Here is a 20,914-nt window from a genome sequence, read left to right on the forward strand (position 1 = left end):
TAATTGTGCAGTATTTTCATATGTTACTGGATGGGCTACTCGACTCCCTTTCTTTGGCAGACTGTTGTGAATTCTGCTCTTGGGTTCCCTCCAGTGGTTGTAGGTGGGAATGCAGTTGTCTCTGAGTCACAGTCCTGGCCAGGGGTATCTGCTAATTGCAGTTCTGACTGGGATATTTAGGTGTGCAGGATTCATTAGCCCTTGCCAGTTGTCAATGTCTTTTGGGATATGATTGATCTCTGCCTGGCTACTCCTGCTTGGCTGCCATTTCAGCAAAGGTAAGTGTCTGTTTCTTTTTCTGTGGCACACTGCTGTGTGCTTGCTTTTGATATTATTCCTGCTCTGAATGTAGGATTCGCTGGAGTTGCAGATATACGCTCCTACGTCTTTAGTTAGATGGAGGAAGTTTTTGTATATTCTGCTGTGGATATTTTTGAAGGGTTTTAATACTGACCGCACAGAACTCTGTCCTATCCTGTCCTATTTTAGCTAGAGTGGCCTCGTGTGCTAAATCCTGTTTTTCTGCCTGTGTATGTTTTTCCTCTCCGACTCACCGCCAATATTTGTGGGAGGCTGTCTATCCTTTGGGGTTCTGCTCTGAGGCAAGATAGTATTCCTATTTCCATCTTTAGGGGTATTTAGTCCTCCGACTGTGACGAGGTGTCTAGGATTGTTAGGTACACTCCACGGCTACTTCTAGTTGCGGTATTAAGATCAGGATTGCGGTCAGTATAGTGACCACCTACTCCAGTGAAAGTTTTCATGCTGCTCCGAGGTCACCGAATCATAACAGCAGACGCACAGCGGTACACCTTGTAGATGAGAGCCAGAAAGAGCATGTTCTCCAGTGTATGGCAAGCTCTGCATCAAGTGGCCTCTCCTCCTATTCCTCCATCTTAACATCACACACTGTACAATCCACAGAAGTGGCACTCCATTTACCCTCGTTTCCCCACACGTCACAACTCTCCAACTGACCGTGGAGAACTACATATGGGTGAGTCTGCAGAGCTGTTTGCATATTCTATTTCATGGGCATCAGAGGTCTTCTCCAAAAATTCACTGACTCAAGAGGAGGAAAGCATCTGCATCGACTGCCAACATTTTTTTCAGTTGGATCCGGGGCCAGATGCAGTAGGGTTAGAGCAAAATCCGGACCCTCGTCACCAGAAGTTAACCTCTGAGGGTGGAGGGGATCCTGATGAGACTCAGATACCTGAGGCGCATGCAGACTGTACTGTACTGTCAGAGCAGGAAGAGGAGGAGGGTGATTTTCAGGGCGAGGAGTGGGAGAACAGAGAGGATGACCATGAGGTTGTAGATCCCACTTGGTGTGATCCCAGAGGCATACAGCTGAGTAGCTCATCAGAGGAGGTACATAACCTACTTGGGTTATGTTGCGGCTTCCCACACAGACACTGCTTGGTGCAACCATGACAAGCACAGCATCCACAGGAACAACTCTGCCTGTGGCAAGCAGCAGTTGTGGGTCTGCCGTTCTCAGGGGCGACAAGGGATGGCTAGCCTGGTCCTTTTTTAGAGACGGCAAAGGATGACCCAACTCACTTTATCTGCCAACTTTGTAATAAAAAGCGACTGAGTAGAGTCAAGAAATCTAATAAATTCACTATTACATACATGAACTGGCACATGCACGATCAACATGCGATAGTCTGGGAAACTCACTACCCTAAAATGCGGACTAATGGGCCTCGTCAACTACTGCCGCCCCATCAACCACATCTGCTGCTTCTTTATCCTCCATCACTGTGACACGTGTTTCACACAGGTCTCCATCCGCAGAACCTCCAAGTATTTACCCGCTACATTCGTGATGAATGAGAGCCTGTCAGCTGTTACGGAAGTGGACATTCCGGATATTTTCAACCAATCTCAGACACCAAGCATATCATATCTTTCTCAATCCATCAGAACATCCCCGCCTGGACCTCACTTATAGTACAGCAGTACGTCATGTTCACCCTACTCCACCCTCTGTCAGAACAGCAGCCAGCCCTCGTTTGTGCAGTTGTGGTCACGTAAAAGATTGTTTTCTCATACACATGGCAAAGTTAAGAGCTTGAACTTCACCATCTCCAATCTCCTAATAATAATAATCTTTGAAGAGGGACTGGGTCCCTTTCTTGGTTGAGTTATTGGTTTTTAATGTTGTCACAAAAAAGAATTTTAATAAAAATTATGATTTTAAAAATTATTTTTAAATTCTACAAACACATTCCGCAGTGCTTTTCAAGTCAGTTCATAAAAAATAGTCATAAGTTAAATAGTTAACGATAATTCTATAATTAAAGCAAAAATAATAGACACTGCTTGTAAGAGCTTACAATTTACATTGAGGTTGGAATGTCAAAAAGTACAGGTGAATATTTACAATGATGGTCCAGCCATCTTGAGGAAATGGGGGCTAGATAAAGGCTGCCTGAGGAAGTCACCAGACACTATTTGTAGTGCTTTTGGATGCGATGGAGTTTGGTGGCAAATTATGTTCAGAGAAGTAGAGAATGAGCAGTATATAAATAGGACTTTAATTAGGGAACGTGATAGGCCGCCCTAAACGGATGTGTTTTTAGAGAGCGCCTAAAACTGTGTAAGTTGGGGTTAGTCCTAATTTCTTGGGATACAGCAGGGATGAGGTGAATAATCCAGGTAGCAGATTGAACAGAGACGGACAAAGATTAGATCAAGGGTGTTACCATCTTTGTCTCAGAGGTGGAAAATTGTGAGAGGCAAAAAAGAAGGGTTAGAAATAGATGCTGGGATGCAGTTGGGGAGGTGGGGCTATTTATGGGGATGTTTTAAGTCTCCCAGGATAATGGTTGTCAATTCTGAGGACAAGAAGTGCGGCAGCCAGACAGAAAAGTGGTCAAGGTAGTGGGTGGGTAAGGCTGGGGGACCAATATGACCGCACCTGGTAAACTGTGACATTTTGCATAGTCTGGCCCAACGTAGTACGAACGTGTAGCAAATCATGATTGTAGAGTGGGCACAGGTTAAGGACCTCTGGACCCTTCTGCACAGTTTCAAAATGGCTACTAAGATGGTTAGCTCTGATGTTGCCATCATCAGCAACTCTTTCAGTTATGTACATGCCTGAGCATGCTTTGAATAGTCTGCAGGAGAAGGTGGTGGTCACAGAAGAAGAGGAGGATGTGGAAGTGTTAACAGTATCTCTAAATTTTGTACTGTCGTCGCACAGGCATGGGACATGGGAGGGTGGATTACAGTGATAGAGGGGGGCTCATGGTACTAGACAAACTGTTAGTAAAGGTGGAGGAGCTGAGGAACAAACAATGGTGGACGATGTGATGGGCGGGTAACAGTCAGGAGATTAAGAGAATAATGATCCCTTCTCTGTTGTTTGTGCTTCGCGGTCGGGGGAAGCAAGCTTGACTGTTAGGCTATGTGCACACGTCAGGATTTCTTGCAGAAATTTGCTGAACAAAACCGGACATTTTCTGCATGAAATCCGCATGCATTTTTTGCATGTTTTTTGTGCGTTTTTTTGTTGATTTTTTTGCGTTTTTTCCGGAGGTTCCCAATGCAATAATATAATGGGAAATCCGCAAAAAATCTGCAAAATTTATGAACATTCTGCGTTTTTTTTACAGCGATGTGTTTTTTTCGTGGAGAAAAACGCAACATATGCACAAAAATTGCGAAATGCATTACAAATGATGGGATGCATATGTATGCATGTTTTTTAAGCGTTTTTATTGCGTTTTTGTGAAAGTGAAAAATTCTGAACTTGTGCACACAGCCTTACCCTGTCATCAACTCACCTTGTACTTGGACCTCATGGAAACACCCCACACTTGAGGGCCTTCTTGCTGCACTATCTACAACATGATTGTTGGCCATATTGTTAGGGTTAGAAATATTGCTGTCTGCTGGGTTGCCACTGTGTTAGATCCACGGCACAAGGGTAAATTTTGCCTAATACTTCACCGTGTTGAAAGGGACGTGCGCATGGTGAAGTATCAAAACTTGCTTGTAGACAATCTTAAGAGTCTCAGGAGCGCAGAAAGAAGACTCGAACGCCAGGTTGTATTTGAACCACAACGCGTTTCAACGGATAACACCGTCTTCATCAGGCGGGCAGTTTATTAGTGGTGACAGAGGCAGTATTTAAATAACCAACAACCAATCGCAAAGCTATTACAATTACATATGTTAATTTGTAGGTATAATAGATAATTAAAAACAGCCTGTGCACGGTGACACATACACAGAGCATTTAAGAGACAGCAGAGCAAACGCAGCGAGGAGCTATCACATCATAAAAACATAATAAAACCAACCTAGGATAAAAAATAAACAAAACAGCAAAATTCATCCTAAAAAATAAGCATGGAAAAAAAATATTTGTATATATATATATATATATATATATATATATATATATTTTTTTTTTTTTTTTTTCCCCAGCCACACACGATCCTATGTATCTGAACTATTTGACAACCACCTAGATAACTTTCTGACTATGCAGTAGCAGCAGCAGGAGCGGCCTCTCTGCACTGTTACACTGAGAAAATGTCACCAAAACAACATGTCCACTCTTGGAGAGGGACATGTTAATTTTCCGGCAAATGACCCAAGCCCTTGTATCTGGACGTTGTGGATGGTGTGACATTGTCACTGGCATTGTATGTGAGGGGAGATATGTATCATTGAGATTTCTTTCTTCCGTGCTCTAGAAACACATACGTTTCTCTCCAGCTTGCTATGTGCTGAAGGAGTTAATCAGCCATGATGAGGGTCAGGTTTGTTGGTGAGTAAGTCAGAGATGGGTGGGGCGCCTACTCACCATATCTCCACCTCAAGGGTGTGGCCGGGATGTTAAATGTATAGCCAATTTTTTTTTCTCTGTTGTGGTTTGAAGAGGAGAGACTCTAGACGTGGCTCCAGATGGAGCTGAAGACACGTGGTGGTCTGAGCGGGCGAACCCCTCAGATATAAGGACTTTGCTATACGTTTTATTTTATTTGCCGATATTCCAGAAAGGCCACGTTTACTTTACTGAACCGTGCTATGGTTTATGCTGTTCCATAATAAACCAGCAGGTGATTCACCACAAGAAGTGTTCCTATAACTACCTAGGGAAGTAGCTGAGTGAGTCAACCCTTCACAATGGTTTCTGCGCCCTGATTGACTGCTGGAATCTCCACACATAAAGTTAAGAAAAAAAACTAAAGCAATCTGCTGCTCCTCTATCCTCTCCCCACCCCCTCCCCTCATCAATCACATCTCTCCTCGCTCATCATTCAGGTGTCACAGGTGTGTCAGGTGCAACACACTGTCGCTGTACATCTGCTTGGAGTAGGTCCCTGCGTTTGGCATTACCTTAATCCTTCTAACTCTTGGATCTTGTGGCAACCTCCCTCCAGCTCTAGTTGACACACCTGGACCTGGGTGTTTATGGACTCCCAGACTGCTGCAGCGAGTCGCCGGTGATATTCACATTTTTCCCTTGTGAAGACTTGGAACTATAGCTGTCGGCTAACTTCCCGTTTGGAGCTGTTTGAAGATGTCTGGTATTACCTCTCTGAGTCTCCTCAAGCTAATTTCATTCCCTTTGTCTGTCTACCTTTTTGTCTTTAGTTTACAGTGGGGACTGACCAGTACGAATCTCACCCCCTCCCTATCTATCCTCAGGGAGGTACAGGGCTTAGGTTTCCTGCTCGACGATTTATGAGGAACCAATTTAGGGACGGTAGGGTGTTATTAGATCTGCCTAAGGGTCTCCAATCACCCTTCCCCTAGGGTCTGGGCTTCCTTCCCCTCATTCCTTCGTGTTACACTTAGACTTTACCACACCGTACGTAACATTTGGTAGAAAAGTGATCGTGTAATGAACTTTGGCCTAATTTTGTCAATTTTTTTTTTGTAGTAAAAATGCTCTGGTGTTGGAACACAAATTTGAATGTGCTACGTTTGTGCCAAATTTGAGATTGGCGAATCTTCTCTGAGCAAGTTCGCTCTTCTCTAGTTGTGAAATGATAAAATTTTACCCTTGCAGTTGTATCCACATAACTCCATCCTCAAAATATAAAAGTAAGATATGATCATGATGCTCAACTTAGTTAAGGAGTGCAGGCAATTATATTTATGTTTTTTTCCCCGCTAGTCTGTGTATCATCAACTATTCTTGCTAGGTTTAATGCCAGTCCAAAAGCAGAGATGGTCTCGCCCTCCTGTCTGTGTCATTCTAAAAGTGGAGGGATTTGTGTGTTGGCAGTAGTTAAGTACCACTCTAAGAACAGGAATAGTCAGTTGCTGCACTGTGCTAATGTATTGAGAGTAATGTCCTGGCAGTTTTATGCCATCTGGGCAGCACGGTGGCTCAGTGGTTAGCACTGCAGTCTTTCAGCGCTGGGGCACTGGGTTCAAATCCTACCAAGGACACCATCTGCAAAGAGTTTGTATGTTCTCCCCATCTTTGCCTGGGTTTCCTCCGCGTTCTCTTGTTTCCTCCCACACACCAACGACATACAGATAAGGAATCTAGATTGTGAGCCCCAATCGGGACAGCAATGATTGTCTATAAAGCCCTGTTGAATTAATGGTGCTATGTAAGTAAGTAAAGTGAATAAATTAAAATAAAATCTGATCTTGTGGATGATGCGATCTAATGTTTTGTATGGCCTTCATGAAGGAGAGGGTTTACTGCAGTTAGCTTTTGTGCCCGGTTAACACCAATGGTTTTATCTACCAGTCCTATAAGAGAAGAGGATAGTTGCTTGTTTTGATGCTTTTCTATCTCTGTAGATGTTTCAATATCCTGCATAAAATTAAATGACTAAATCATAGATTTCCCACGATACCAACTCTGTGCTAGCTCTCAACAGCTCACAGTGTCATCATCAAAGATCAGCAAGTTATCACCTATTCTGTGGATAGTCTGCTCATTTGGGAATAAATCTTGAAAAAAACCTGCGCACCCGGTGGCTGCCTTTTTTTTGTATAAACAATTTTCCTTACTCAACCTCCCACAACGCTGCAGTCACTCAGTGAGTTCAACGGCTCTGCTCTAGTTGATAGGCTCAATGATAGGCTGTAGCACTGCAGACAGTTTTATACACCTGGAGCACTGGCGGAGACTGAGCACTGGACCAAGGGAGGGTGAGTAAATTATTATTATTTTTTTAAAGGTACTGAGATTTTTTTTATTCCCAAATGGGCAGATTATCCACAGAATAGATGATGACTTCCTGATCTCTGATGCCTGACCGCTTGGATTCTCACTGATCACGTTGCACTGTTGCTATTGGGTAATTCTTTTTAGGCTACTTTCACACTAGCATTGTGTGACATATGTCGCAATGCGTCGTTTTGGAGAATAAACGCATCCTGCAAATGTGCCCGCAGGATGCGTTTTTTCTCCATAGACTAGCATTAGCGACGCATTGCGACGTATGGCCACACGTCACATCCGTCGTGCGACGGATGCGTCGTGTTTTGGCGTACCCTCGGCACAAAAAAGTTACATGTAACTTTTTTTGTCCGTCAAGTCCGCCATTTTCGACCGCGCATGCGCAGCTGAAGCTCCGCCCCCTCCTCCCCGGACATTACAATGGGGCAGCGGATGTGTTGAAAAACTGCATCCGCTGTCCCCATTGTTCATTTCTTTCACAACGTGCGTTGGTACGTCAGGCCAACGCATGGCGATGGCCCCGTACCGACGCTAGTGTGAAAGTAGCCTAAGTCCCTAATCTGGACCTCTGTCAGGCATAAGAGTATGTGCACAAGATGTGGATTTGCTGTGTATCCGCAGCGGATTTTTCCGCGCAGAAACGCTGCAGATCCGCACTGTGATGTACAGTACAATGTTAGTTAATGGGGAAAAAAAGATGTGCATATGGTGTGGAAAAATCAGTGCGAAATTCCTGCGGATTTCAAAGAAGTGCATGTCACTACTTTTGTGCGGATCTGCAGCGTTTCTGCACCCTTCTATGTTAAAATTCCACAGTGGCAAAAACTGCAGAAAATCTGCACAAAATCCGCAGCAATTCTGCGTAAAAACGGCACAAAATCCACATAAAAACCACGGCAAATCCGCGGCTGCGGATTCTGCCAGGAGCTGCGAATTTTGTGCAGAAAATTCTGCACCTCTTTTCTTACGTGTGCACATAGCCTAATTATTGCCTGATGATGCCTAATGACTATGCAGCTGTGGAAACAAAACTTTTGGATGAAGGAGTATGCCTGGTATTGATCTGGTATGAGCGGTATCCCATTGTAAATGCAATGCCTGACCATTCTAAACAAGTCTAAATAATCCTCTTGCGCTACTTCTATATGGCAATTCGACCATAGTGTAAAACAGTAAAACTTTTTTTTATTATGTCCAGTGTATTCTACTTCCTTAGATAGATAAATAAAACGGTGCTTTAAAAGCAGCTAAACTCCATAAACCGTTCTCCTTCTATTGGCGATATAGGAACCATGTCGTTTATGGATTTTAATCGGTTTTAATGTGCTTTTATTTAACTACGGTATGTAAGTAAAATACATTGGACATAATTTTCAAATCTTTACTGTTTTACTCCATGGTCAGATGTCTATCTGTCTTGTAGAGCGGTTCGATAACGTAGTTATTGTGACTCTCTCCTCGGGGATCTGTTAAGGAAATGAATGATCTCCATGAGTTTCTTACTGTTGTCCTGAGCTCCAAAATAGGGAACATCTCCTAGGACATGGCTCAGAGGTGTGTGCTGTGCCTACTGATTGCACTCCCACTGCAGATTAGTGTGTAGTGTTTCCAATGAAAACAAGACCCCTTTCAGCTAACATTGGAAAGAACTCCTCAGTCAATGGCACTATCACTCTCCAGCGTGTCTCTGAGAAGAGTTTCATGCATTGCCAGTTCCCAAAACTAAAACCAAAAATATCCCATATCTATATTTTGTAATGTAGAATATACAGCTGCTCCTTCTTGTAACTTCTGCTATTGCATATCTTTCATAAATCTGTACAACACACCTAGAAAACCCCTTTTCCTTCCATAGATGTTATGTGTTATGGAGCAGTGATTCTCTTACTTTCCCCTTTAATATCGTGACTGATATCATTTCTTTCTGCCTTTCTGATACAATATTCCCACTTGCCATGTAAGAATGAGCAGCTGTCTGCTTTCCCCAGAGCCTTTCTGGCTGATGTAATTTTACATCTTTATGATTCCTCATTCTGCTTATTTCTAAGAACTGTTTTGTGCATGTGGACAAGTCTTAAAAAGCGAGGCCGAGCCAAACTATTATGGAGTGATACAAACATCAGCAGAAATACTTTCCACTTCGGATTCTCCAGCATGTGTTCCTTAACGTGTAATAAAAGCTCGGGAAAGAACAACTTGTTCTCCTGTGATGCTGCGACATCTGGGAATATCATGAAGGATCTGCCTAGATCTACTGGAATCCTTTTTTTGGGTCCGTAAGAGGAGCGGATACGAACAGCATGTGTTGAATTATGTAAAAGGCCGTGTCCAGGAAATGTTTATGAAACTCATATGGCTGACTATCCATTTGTTCATCTTCCTATATCGTATGTGTCATATATCTGTCTATGCAGCATATTGTGCCCCCTCTGCATCTGTTCTCACCTGTCCTGTTTAGGATTGCCCTAAACGCACCACTACTTTAGCAATCTTCAGTAACTATGGGTTGGCAAAATTTGGTTCCATCTGTATGGGAAGTGGGGAATTTTTGGATGCTGCCCTTAGAATGGAATTTGATTTTTTTTTCTTTTTTTATATAGAAGATGTATAAATGCTGCCAGCTGACCTTGGAAATATTATCCTCACCCCCTCACTCAGTCAATTGAGTCCTAGACAAACCTCATGTCTGACGAGTAAAACCTTTTTATAAGTTAAATAGATGCATGCAACGCAAGGAAGTCTCAAACTTGTTTGGGCAAATACTTCTTACTAAATGAGGTATTAATGAACATGGCAAAATCTGCTTCATCCGCGGTCATCTCTTTGTCATAGCCAGATGATAGGTTTAATTTACCCCACATTTGAATGAGTAAGCAAAGTCTTTGACAACTGCACAATCCCAGTGCCTTTGTCAGCATAGCTAATGGTTGAATAAAATGTGTAGAATCAGTCATTTCTGTCAGAAAAAGCTTTTGTACAGGTAGAAATAGAAAATGCAATCTGACCTCAGGCTGCCACTATAGTAGTGGTGTAAACACCATAAAAAGATCTCACTCTGCTCCCAAATCTGCACCGATAATCCCATAATTCCGTTTAATCCAGAATCCTCTGATTGTCTGCCAAGAGCATCTATAACATTTTACCTAACGCCAGAATCTGATTTATGGATGATTTTTGATAATTTATAATGATGTACATTATGTGCTACTTGCTTTGCCAATTCATGTCATGGCTATTGACACCATAGGCATTGATATATCTAAGGTAGTAGGTGCAGGAGATATTGCAACTGGATGGAGGAAATCTCATGTAATGTGTAGGAATAAAATAAAAGTATGGCAGTAGTACAGGTAAGGCTACTTTCACACTAGCGTCGTTAGGCGGACGTCGCAATGCGTCGTTTTGGAGAAAAAACGCATCCTGCAAAAGTTGCTTGCAGGATGCGTTTTTTCTCCATAGACTAGCATTAGGCGACGTATGGCCACACGTCGCATCTGTCATGCGACGGATGCGTCGTGTTTTGATGCACCGTCGGCACAAATTAAGTTACATGTAACGTTTTTTTGTGCGTCGAGTCCGCCATTTCCGACCGTGCATGCGTGGCCGGAACTCCACCCCCTCCTTCCCGGACCTTACAATGGGGCAGTGGATGTGTTGTAAAACTGCATCCGCTGCCCCCGTTGTTCATTATTTTCGCAGTTTGCGTCGGTACGTTGGGCCGACGCATGGCGACGGCCCCGTACCGACGCTAGTGTGAAAGTAGCCTAAGGGGAACTGTACAGAAAAGCTGTCCATGGTGTAAATGAAGCTTCTATACACTGTATACTCCAGGCATGTACATTTCTAATATATATATATAGTATAAACTAATAATTCCTCACCATTTCAAGGCTAATGCTGGCTGTAAGTGAATGGAAACTTTTATTGTTTACATTTTCAGATTAAAAACTGGTAGAGAGACTGAAGTTGGCCATACACCTTTGAGGCTTGTCCTTTGTCCTACAGCATCTTCCCTTACTATACAGATGCTGGACTCTGCATGTGTTGTAAAATAATCCAATGCAAAACACCACATATGTCCAGTGAGAACAAAGAATTGAACATGTTGAAAGCATGCCCAATATCTGCCACCTGAAACACACAGATCACTCATCAAGGCAAACTGCAAAACCTCCCGTCATGGACTCCAGGCTGAAAGTTCCTACCTGCTCTGATGAATTGTAACATACTTTCAACCACTTAAAGGCGTTTTTGAGGATTACAATATCCCTAGGCAGTAACTAATATTAGATCATGATAGTCCCCATGGATCAGATGTTTATAACTTCTGCAGTGGATGGTTGTGATCAGTGAGCTTTGTTTCCTATTCGATTCAATAGGGAGGTTAACGGTAGTACTTGAGTACAGAGCGCTGCTGTCCGGCTCCATACACTGCTGTCCATAGCTGGAGGTAGTACTTGAGTACATAGCTCTGCTGTCCGGCTCCATACACTGCTGTCCATAGCAGGAGGTAGTACCTGAGTACAGAGGTCTGCTGTCCGGCTCCATACACTGCTGTCCATAGCTGGAGGTAGTACCTGAGTACAGAACTCTGCTGTCTGGCTCCATATTGCTGTCATTAGCTGGAGGTAGTACCTGAGTACAGAGCTCTGCTGTCCGGCTCCATACTGCTGTCTATAGCTGGAGGTAGTACCTGAGTACAGATCTCTGCTGTCCGGCTCCATACACTGCTGTCCATAGCTGGAGGTTGTACCTGAGTACAGAGCTCTGCTGTCTATCTCCATACACTGCTGTCCATAGCTGGAGGTAGTACCTGAGTACCTAGCTCTGCTGTCTGGCTCCATACACTGCTGTCCATAGCTGGAGGTAGTACCTGAATACAGAGCTCTGCTGTCCGGCTCCATACACTGCTGTCCATAGCAGGAGGTAGTACCTGAGTACAGAGGTCTGCTGTCCGGCTCCATACACTGCTGTCCATAGCTGGAGGTAGTACCTGAGTACAGAACTCTGCTGTCTGGCTCCATATTGCTGTCATTAGCTGGAGGTAGTACCTGAGTACGTAGCTCTGCTGTCCGGCTCCATACTGCTGTCTATAGCTGGACGTAGTACCTGAGTACAGATCTCTGCTGTCCGGCTCCATACACTGCGGTCCCTAGCTGGAGGTTGTACCTGAGTACAGAGCTCTGCTGTCTATCTCCATACACTGCTGTCCATAGCTGGAGGTAGTACCTGAGTACAGAGCTCTGCTGTCTGGCTCCATACACTGCTGTCCATAGCTGGAGGTAGTACCTGAATACAGAGCTCTGCTGTCCGGCTCCATACACTGCTGTCCATAGCTGGAGGTAGCACCTGAGTACAGAGCTCTGCTCTCCGGCTCCATACTGCTGTCCATAGCTGGAGTTGCTAGCAACTGATCCACGTAGGGTGGCGCTTGTTCCAAGAACGGGATAACCACTGTAATCAGAGCAAAGTTTTCCAACACTGAATGTCCACAAGAAAGTTTTGGTCCACAGGCAGGAATCAATGCTGTATGTTCATAGTAACTTGTGTTTTATGATCAACACTGTATATGTGAATGTTTATGAGCTCACATCAGTTTTGAGTTTTCTGTTCTTTTAGTAAAAAAGAGGGGAAGAGCCCCACAGACACTATTGACTTATATAAGGCTTCATCATAGAGTCCATTGCATTATTGGGAAAATTAGCATGTTGCAAATGTGATGTAATTTGCTGCAGAGCGTTTAGCACAGATCTGAGCTCAGCTGACCTTGCCAGACTCCAGTAGTTTAGTGTCCCCAGCACCAATTCTGGACATTGGACCTATTTGGATAGACCCAGTAATGTAGAAGATTATTTATTCTGTTATTCCAGCCCACAAGCGTGCAATGTCCTCCTGGGTCTGCTATCAAATACCTAATACAGTATTACTGTTATAGTCAACACTTGCTTTAATAATTATATGCTATTCTGATTTTATCTGACTTGTAGCTGTGTTTTATTTTTCAGCTGTTGAATCGGAAGGACAAGACCACTTTTGATAAATTAGATTACCTGCTCTCAAAGGAGGATAATTACAAGCGTACGAGAGAGTACATCCGAAGCTTAAAGATGGTCCCATCCATCCCGTATTTAGGTAAGTCAGACTCTTACTTGGTAAAATCACACAGCCACCCAAGTTATTTGATAGACATGTCTATAGTAAGCTACCTACCAGTGTGTCGTAGATGAGAGCTTCCTTACTCCACTGTTGATAAGTTATTACAGGCTTATTAAGCATGATAGAAATGAGATCTGCTTAGCTCCTCGTTTATCATGGGAACTCTTACAGGTCATCTCATAGCTCTCCATATTGTTATGTATTCAGCTCCTGTGTCTATACAATGATGTCTTGGTCAGTAAAAATTGAATTTGTACGTTTAGCAGGCTGTTATTAATAAAGAAGACCTAGCTGAGTTTGTTTAATGTGGATTTTCCCTAGCTGAAGATTACTGTGATTTTAGGTACAGTTATTTCGGTACATTACGTTCTGGGGATGGGATGCGTGAGTTTCTCACATCTGAAAAAACAACACAAGAAATAGACCATAAAAGGGGATCACCCAAGGCAATGGATTAAATATGAAAATTACAAATTTTATTAGAATAACACTCATGGACATAGGAAACAACCACATGGAGCACACAATTAAAAGCATTTAAAATTGGTCACACATAGGACCTAGAAACATGAACAAATGGCCCATAATAGAACCCTCCTCCTAGATGCGATCCCTCCCCAAACACACTGTAATGGCTAATAATAATATATAGTACAGTGTAAGATGTCTGCATGAACAGCACTATTGGAATATAGGGTAAAGCAACACAACCTAAGAAGTATAGTTGTGACCATGATATATAATGCACCAGTCTGAATACCTCACACCAGCAGGATTACCTATGTAACACAAATAAGCAGATATGCAAAAAAAAAAACAAAAAAAAACCTTATCGCTTCAGTGTGAATCACACCACTACATACTGGCGGCACAGGAATATTGAACAAAAAAAAAAAAAAAAAGCTCTCCCTGTTAAACGTCATACTGATTATAACGTGTTTTTGCAAGGTGATAATTAAACCGTGCAGCAGTCAGTGGACCCATCAGAGCGCATATGCAGAAGAGGATAACTACCATCTTTTATCATCACACCCTCAATACAAATGCCAAGATTCCTCATAGGCGCACAAAAGGGGCAAATTTAAGTGGATACAACCTCCTTAAGATTTCAGTAATGCGTGTGCCTATGGGGTTTCACCCCATTTGACCCCCATATTAATTGGGGTTAATATGCACGGTTTAATTATCACCTTGCAAAAACACGTTATAATCAGTATGACGTTTAACAGGGAGAGCTTTTTTTTTTTTTTTTGTTCAATATTCCTGTGCCGCCAGTATGTAGTGGTGTGATTCACACTGAAGCGATAAGGTGCGGCAAGACATATTGGTATAGACTCTGCAGGTGCTGCTGTGCTCCTCAGTTTCTGTATACATCTGGTGACTATGGTAACAGGACTGAAAGTGTGACGACACACAGCAGGAGGAATCTCCTGACGTGTGCACACTGGTTAATCCAGGGATTGCAGTATTTACATGGTGCTATGGCAACCACTCCAAGGGCATGGTGACGAAGGTAGGAGGAGGGGGGGAGCCCTCCAGGCTCACATGTTTGCTTAGCTCACTAAGCACCGCCTCTGGAATCACTGGGTGATGGAACACATGCCGGCCTCTGGTAAGCAGCACAGCTGCAACTGCTTAAATTGCAATTACTCGATTAGATAAGGACGCAGGATCTCCATAGGAGCTACCCCTGACGAAGCCACTGGTGTGGCGACACGCGTAGGGTCTCTGCTCCTCCTGTTGATACCCCCCTTGGCTATGTACAGAGCTTGAACAGCTCCTGGGTTTGCATACTGGTTTCTTGTTATTGGTGATCTGAATCCTCACTCCTCAGTAGATCTTTTTATTTCTCTTACTATGGGAGCTTTTGCAACTTAATGGCACAGGTTATATACCACGTTAGACTAGACCAGTGGAAGCGCTACACAACTAACTCTGCATTATATACAACTCTATACCTTAATGGAGTAGACCTACATGCTATATGTGTGGTTTGGGATCAATCTGATTCACTGTGTATGCTTTATTAAGCTTTTGTCTATGTCTTTTGTTATTGCAAAAAGGTTATTTTTTTATTTTTTTTTTTTGCATATCTGCTTATTTGTGTTACATAGGTAATCCTGCTGGTGTGAGGTATTCAGACTGGTGCATTATATATCATGGTCACAACTATACTTCTTAGGTTGTGTTGCTTTACCCTATATTCCAATAGTGCTGTTCATGCAGACATCTTACACTGTACTATATATTATTATTAGCCATTACAGTGTGTTTGGGGAGGGATCGCATCTAGGAGGAGGGTTCTATTATGGGCCATTTGTTCATGTTTCTAGGTCCTATGTGTGACCAATTTTAAATGCTTTTAATTGTGTGCTCCATGTGGTTGTTTCCTATGTCCATGAGTGTTATTCTAATAAAATTTGTAATTTTCATATTTAATCCATTGCCTTGGGTGATCCCCTTTTATGGTCTATTTCTTGTGTTGTTTTTTCAGGGCTTAGTATAGTATAGACCAGGTTGGATCCCCGTTTCCTATGTGGTGCCCCCGCTCTAGTTATTAGTTTCTCACATCTGACACATTTTCTACACAACAATCCTGCCGGGTGCAGTATCGCAAATGTACATGCAAGTGGTGCGACTGAATAGTCAAGTGATGGTTATTTACCACCTCATATAAATGCTCATTTCTTAATCCTTTGGCTTGTCAGACTGATCACCATCTGACTAGCGACATGCAGAAAATTGGCCGCATAAAGTTATTGTTTAGCTCAGTTCTTTTAATAACTTTGATGGCCATCAACTAATATATAAAATTATTGCCATATGGATGCTCCCAAAGGTGCCTGGTCATTGGGGTTATCTCACCCATACATGTCACTCCTGTGCCGATGTTTAACTGGTGCTATGATTCTTTGATCACCTGGGTCCAACGGTGATCTGTCCACACAACATTTCATCACTGCAGGGAACTTCTGGCCACAGTCTTGTTGACACATCTCTGGAGCCAGATGAGCCAAAACACCAGGGAAATGTTATCACAGGAGCAGCACGGGATTAGTAAGAAAAGTTCTACTCTTATTATTATTTTGTTTTTTGTAAGGTGGTGGTGGTGGGGGGGATTAAAAAAAGACATTTTCCAGAAAGTCACTACAGTTTGTTTTTGGTATTAGATTTCTTTCTTAGGTAGCCAAGATCTTAGATTTTCATGGTCAGAATCCAGTGAGATCAGCACATTTGTGGTAGCGCCCGCAAATAACACTGGGTTATAAATTATACAACCAGAGAATGTATGAGGTTTCACGGGCCACACAACCCATGGTAATCGCGGCTTCCTTTTGCTGTTTTTGTTCACTTTTGCTTTCTAAATTTGGTAATAATACACTCCTCAAAATTAACATTGCACACCAAGAGAGGAAAAGTCGTGGAGCGATGGAAATCACAGGACGGATAGACAGGTTTATACAAATGATGAAAAAATGGAAACAAGATTTTCAAACATCAACATCTTGATTTCAGTATGAAATCTCTGCACTAATGCAAAGCCAAGAAAAGGTTTTCAAAAGTGAATATTAGAATTTAAGTGTCCTAGGAGACATTTTTCAACATGACAATGCCGGACCTTATATTGCTTTTACTTCTGTGAGCAGCCTGCCTGGCCTAAACGGGCTCTGCCATGACGGCAGCGTCTCTTGTCTCCCATCCTGAAGCACATCCGGAAGTCATTGGTCGGTGATTACACAGGAGCTGTCAGCAGCAGATCTTGAAGATTCTGCATCAAAACCTTTCTCAGACATTCCTTACAGACTTCGTTGCCTCAGACAAGGTGTATAACCGTGGGGATTTCAGTTTGCAGCTCTTATACTCCAGATTTAATCAAATCAAGAGGTTTGGAATATTTTATTTATATTTTTTCATCATTTGCACATTAGTAACCCATCTATTCATACTCCTTGGGGTTGCAGTTTCGATGTTGGAGTGTAAATAAAGGCATATGTATGTTATTTACAGGTACTTTAGTGGGTTGCTTTGGTCTACATGTGACTGAAAAAAACTAATTTGGTGCTCTAATAAGGATGAAGGCCATAACAAAAGTGTAATTACAAGTAATAAGGCTGTGTTGTGACTACTGCCATAGATCAGAGACCGATGAGCAGGTGGAAAAAGGAAAGAAACAAAGTTTTCCTGCCAACTCTGTAACTACATAACCATAACAGATGTGTTGATCATGCCAGAACAAAGTAAATTATGTTCTGCTGTACAGAGCCTTGTGCTTGGGCAACTTTGTGTCTGAAGTCATCTTGGATTGGGTGACCTTTATCCAAACTAGAACAGGGTAAAAGTGGTCAAGTTAGTTATATAACATAATCAGATGTCAGCTTTTCCAAAATTAATCTGAAAGTGAGACCTTGAATTTGACTTGGTTACAATAATTAGATCATCCCTATTCCCCCTGGACAACTTTTGAATAAGCTCATTCTATTGTATGACACTAGGGACATTTGATGATTCCACGGGATCCCATTGCTATTTTATCTAGCTGTAACCTTGCTTCATGTCTAAATGTGGCCATGCATACAGTATAGACCAAAAGTTTGAGGCAAGGCAAAAGGGCCAACAAGTGCTAAGCATCTCTGGTAACTCCTTCAAGATTGTTGGCAGACCATTCCCGGTGACTACCTCTTGAAGCATTCCAAAGTCGTAAAATATTTATCTAACGATGAAAAAAGGATTAATCTGTTTAACTGACAGTTGTTTTCATCTAAGCTTTGCATTTGTTGAATATCGTGCCATTGGAGTTTTTTGCCTCTGATGTAAACTCGCCATCCTACAGTAGAAAGATTACACAGATCCCTTACCATTCAGTGTGCTTCTATCCTCTGCCATCTGTCTTTCATATTTCACTCAAAACTTTGGAAAATATTGCATTACCTTTCAGTTTGCGGCTGGATGACTAGAGCAGACTTTTGATTTAAGTGACTGCTCTTGTTCAAATCAATTATATGCTGTCTCCTAAAAGAATGAACTCGGCAGTTCGAATGTGCATTAGTAATGTGCGATCTGACACGACTTGTAGCTTTTACGTCCTTGTGATGTCTGGTAATCAGTTTATATGCAGCCTTTGTCTCACTGCACCCTGTATGGAAGAGAAATTACGCTAAACTACAAGTTGCTTACAAATGCGATCTGTCCACCTTTTGCTCTCCAGAATGATTAAACATGGAGTTTGACAGCTACAAAGGTCTGTTTGACAAATTACAACTGGATCTAAAATGCAAAACCAGAGTCTGCTTTTCTTATTTATTGAGTTGAGGTATAACATCCATGAATCCATTGATGTAATAATTGTGTGTTTGAATGGAAAATGTGGACTTTGGTGAGCAATTTTATCAGGCTGTCCAGTGCCACTCACTATAACATCGGAGGTGAGAAGAGCTGATAACGTTACAAGCCCACATACTTAACGAGACACGTTCACAATTATCAGGTATCATTCACGTATCCTGTCATTAGAATAGGACATATGTACAATACATGCGATCATGCACACGTCTCGAAAGGTATATGGGGTTAAAAATGTCATCGACCCCATTCACCTTCAATGCAGGAGTGAGCAGCTCCAGACATCCCCTTTAGACTTTCTATACTGAGTTGACCTTTGGCTGCACCATTAAAGTGCTTGCTAGACCGGATGTGGTCCTTTAGGGTATGTGCACATGTTGCGAATTGCTCTGCGGACGTTTCCGTACAGAATCTGCATCTCTTGGCAGAAAACGCAGGCCAAAATGCTTGCTGATTTAATGCGGAATTGATGAGGATTTCTTGCGGATTACTTGTGGATTTGTTGCGGATTGTCATGCTTTTTTGATGTGTGGATTTGCCTTACTCAATGTATAGTCTATGGGTGCAGAAACGCTGCGTTTCCGCACAAAGAATTGACATGTTGCGAAAAATAAAATGCTGCTATTTCACGTGTTTTTTTCCGCAGCATGTGCACAGCGTTTTTGTATTTCCCATTGATTAACATTGTATGCACAACGCACTGTGGATTTGAGGCAATTCCACTCATCCAATATTTATCCAAATAATGCTTATTTTCAGGGGTTGTGCTATTTCCTTTTTTTTATGTACAATAATCTACTTTTTTACACATGCTGATGAAGACTGATGGGGTTAGAACAATCACTAATATTCTGTCCCTATACATATCATGTTATCGGCAGCACATCTCCACAGGCAATGTGCTAACAAGAACAATGACCGAGGCCTTTGGTGACATCATGGTCACATGACAGATCCTTAAGCAGTCTTAACTTCAGAATAGAAATGCTGGGGGCCCATCAGGGAGTGGGGGCCCTGAGTAATTGACCAGTTTGCTTTTCCCCCAAAATTGGCCCCACATACCAGCCTGACTCCTGTTCAGTACGTCTAGACACCTACAGTTGAGACCTTTAGTAACATCATTGTCACATGACTGTGAAGTCACCAAAGGTCCATAAGCAGTCTTAACCTTGGAATAGAATAGCTGGGAGCTCCAAAGGGAGTGGGACTCTAGGTGATCGCCCAGTTTGTCTTCCCTTAACGCTGGCCCTGACTGTAACTAGGGCTTATCTTTGAGTAGGGCTTATATTTTACGCACCTTCCAAAAATCATGTAAAATCATGCTAAGGCTTATTTTCAGGGTCAATCTAATTTTTAAGGAAGCACGGTAATTTGTGGATAATAAATGCAACTAAATAAAGAAATATAGGAAATAAATGAGGTACTCAGGGCAATTGTGTTTGGAAAAGGGGAGTAGTGGGTGAAGGTAGATGTACGCTCACCTTCCTTGGTTGTGTCAAGGCACAACTCCTGTTCGAGAGTGTAAAGATCCCTTTGCTGTGGCATAACCTGCTAAGGAAGGGTGGAGCTGTTTGGGAAAATAATCCCAAGGAAGAGAACAAGATCGTTTTGATCTTTTTATTCGACAACGTGTATGCAGCCGACCTGACGGAGAGATCAGACAGGACTGCAAAATGCGTTGTTGAATAAAACACCCTTAACCATCTTCCTCTAAGATTCTTTTTACTCAGCAGCGTGCTTGCTATTACTTTCAATTCTCCAGTATCAAATACAAGTAAATGGCATCTCTTACCGGATGTGTCATGAATTGTTCATAGCTTATCATGACGTATGCGTTAAATGTATTCCCTTATAGCCTAGCCGTGACTGATATGTTGAATGCATTGGCCAAGATGGCTTCCATTTGTCTCATCTTGTTAAATTAGTAAAATTGCAACATTCTCGTAAAAACAATCAATTTTACTGTTACTCCTTATAATAAATGTTCTCTGTTATCAAAAACTGAGGAATATTTACACACAGATCCAACCTTCAGCAAGTCTAGCATTGCTGTCTTTATGTGACTTGTCGATATCTAGGTTCAAGAGGGGAATCCTCAGACACTTTCTTACCGCAGTCAGGAATCTAATCCCTTGGTTTTGGAAACAAAAATTTCCTTCCCGTACAGAATTTGTGGCAGAACTTAATAACATTTACAGAATGGAGCAGCTGATAAACCAGTCACCAGGTAATGTAGAAAAAACC

General features: G+C 42.3%; 1 protein-coding gene across 22 annotated transcripts in view; it reads left to right on the forward strand.

The window, feature by feature from the left end:
• Nucleotides 1-20,914, forward strand: part of RALGPS1 (Ral GEF with PH domain and SH3 binding motif 1) — a 953,479-nt gene that overhangs the window by 366,991 nt on the left and 565,574 nt on the right. For all 22 annotated transcript variants that reach the window (XM_069748007.1, XM_069747990.1, XM_069747991.1 and 19 more), the window contains one exon: nt 13,180-13,306. In XM_069748007.1, the coding sequence (XP_069604108.1) occupies nt 13,180-13,306 (127 nt within the window). The remainder of the gene's footprint in view (nt 1-13,179; nt 13,307-20,914) is intronic.

Source organism: Ranitomeya imitator, chromosome 2 (assembly GCF_032444005.1).
Source record: "Ranitomeya imitator isolate aRanImi1 chromosome 2, aRanImi1.pri, whole genome shotgun sequence".
Taxonomy (NCBI): domain Eukaryota; kingdom Metazoa; phylum Chordata; class Amphibia; order Anura; family Dendrobatidae; genus Ranitomeya; species Ranitomeya imitator.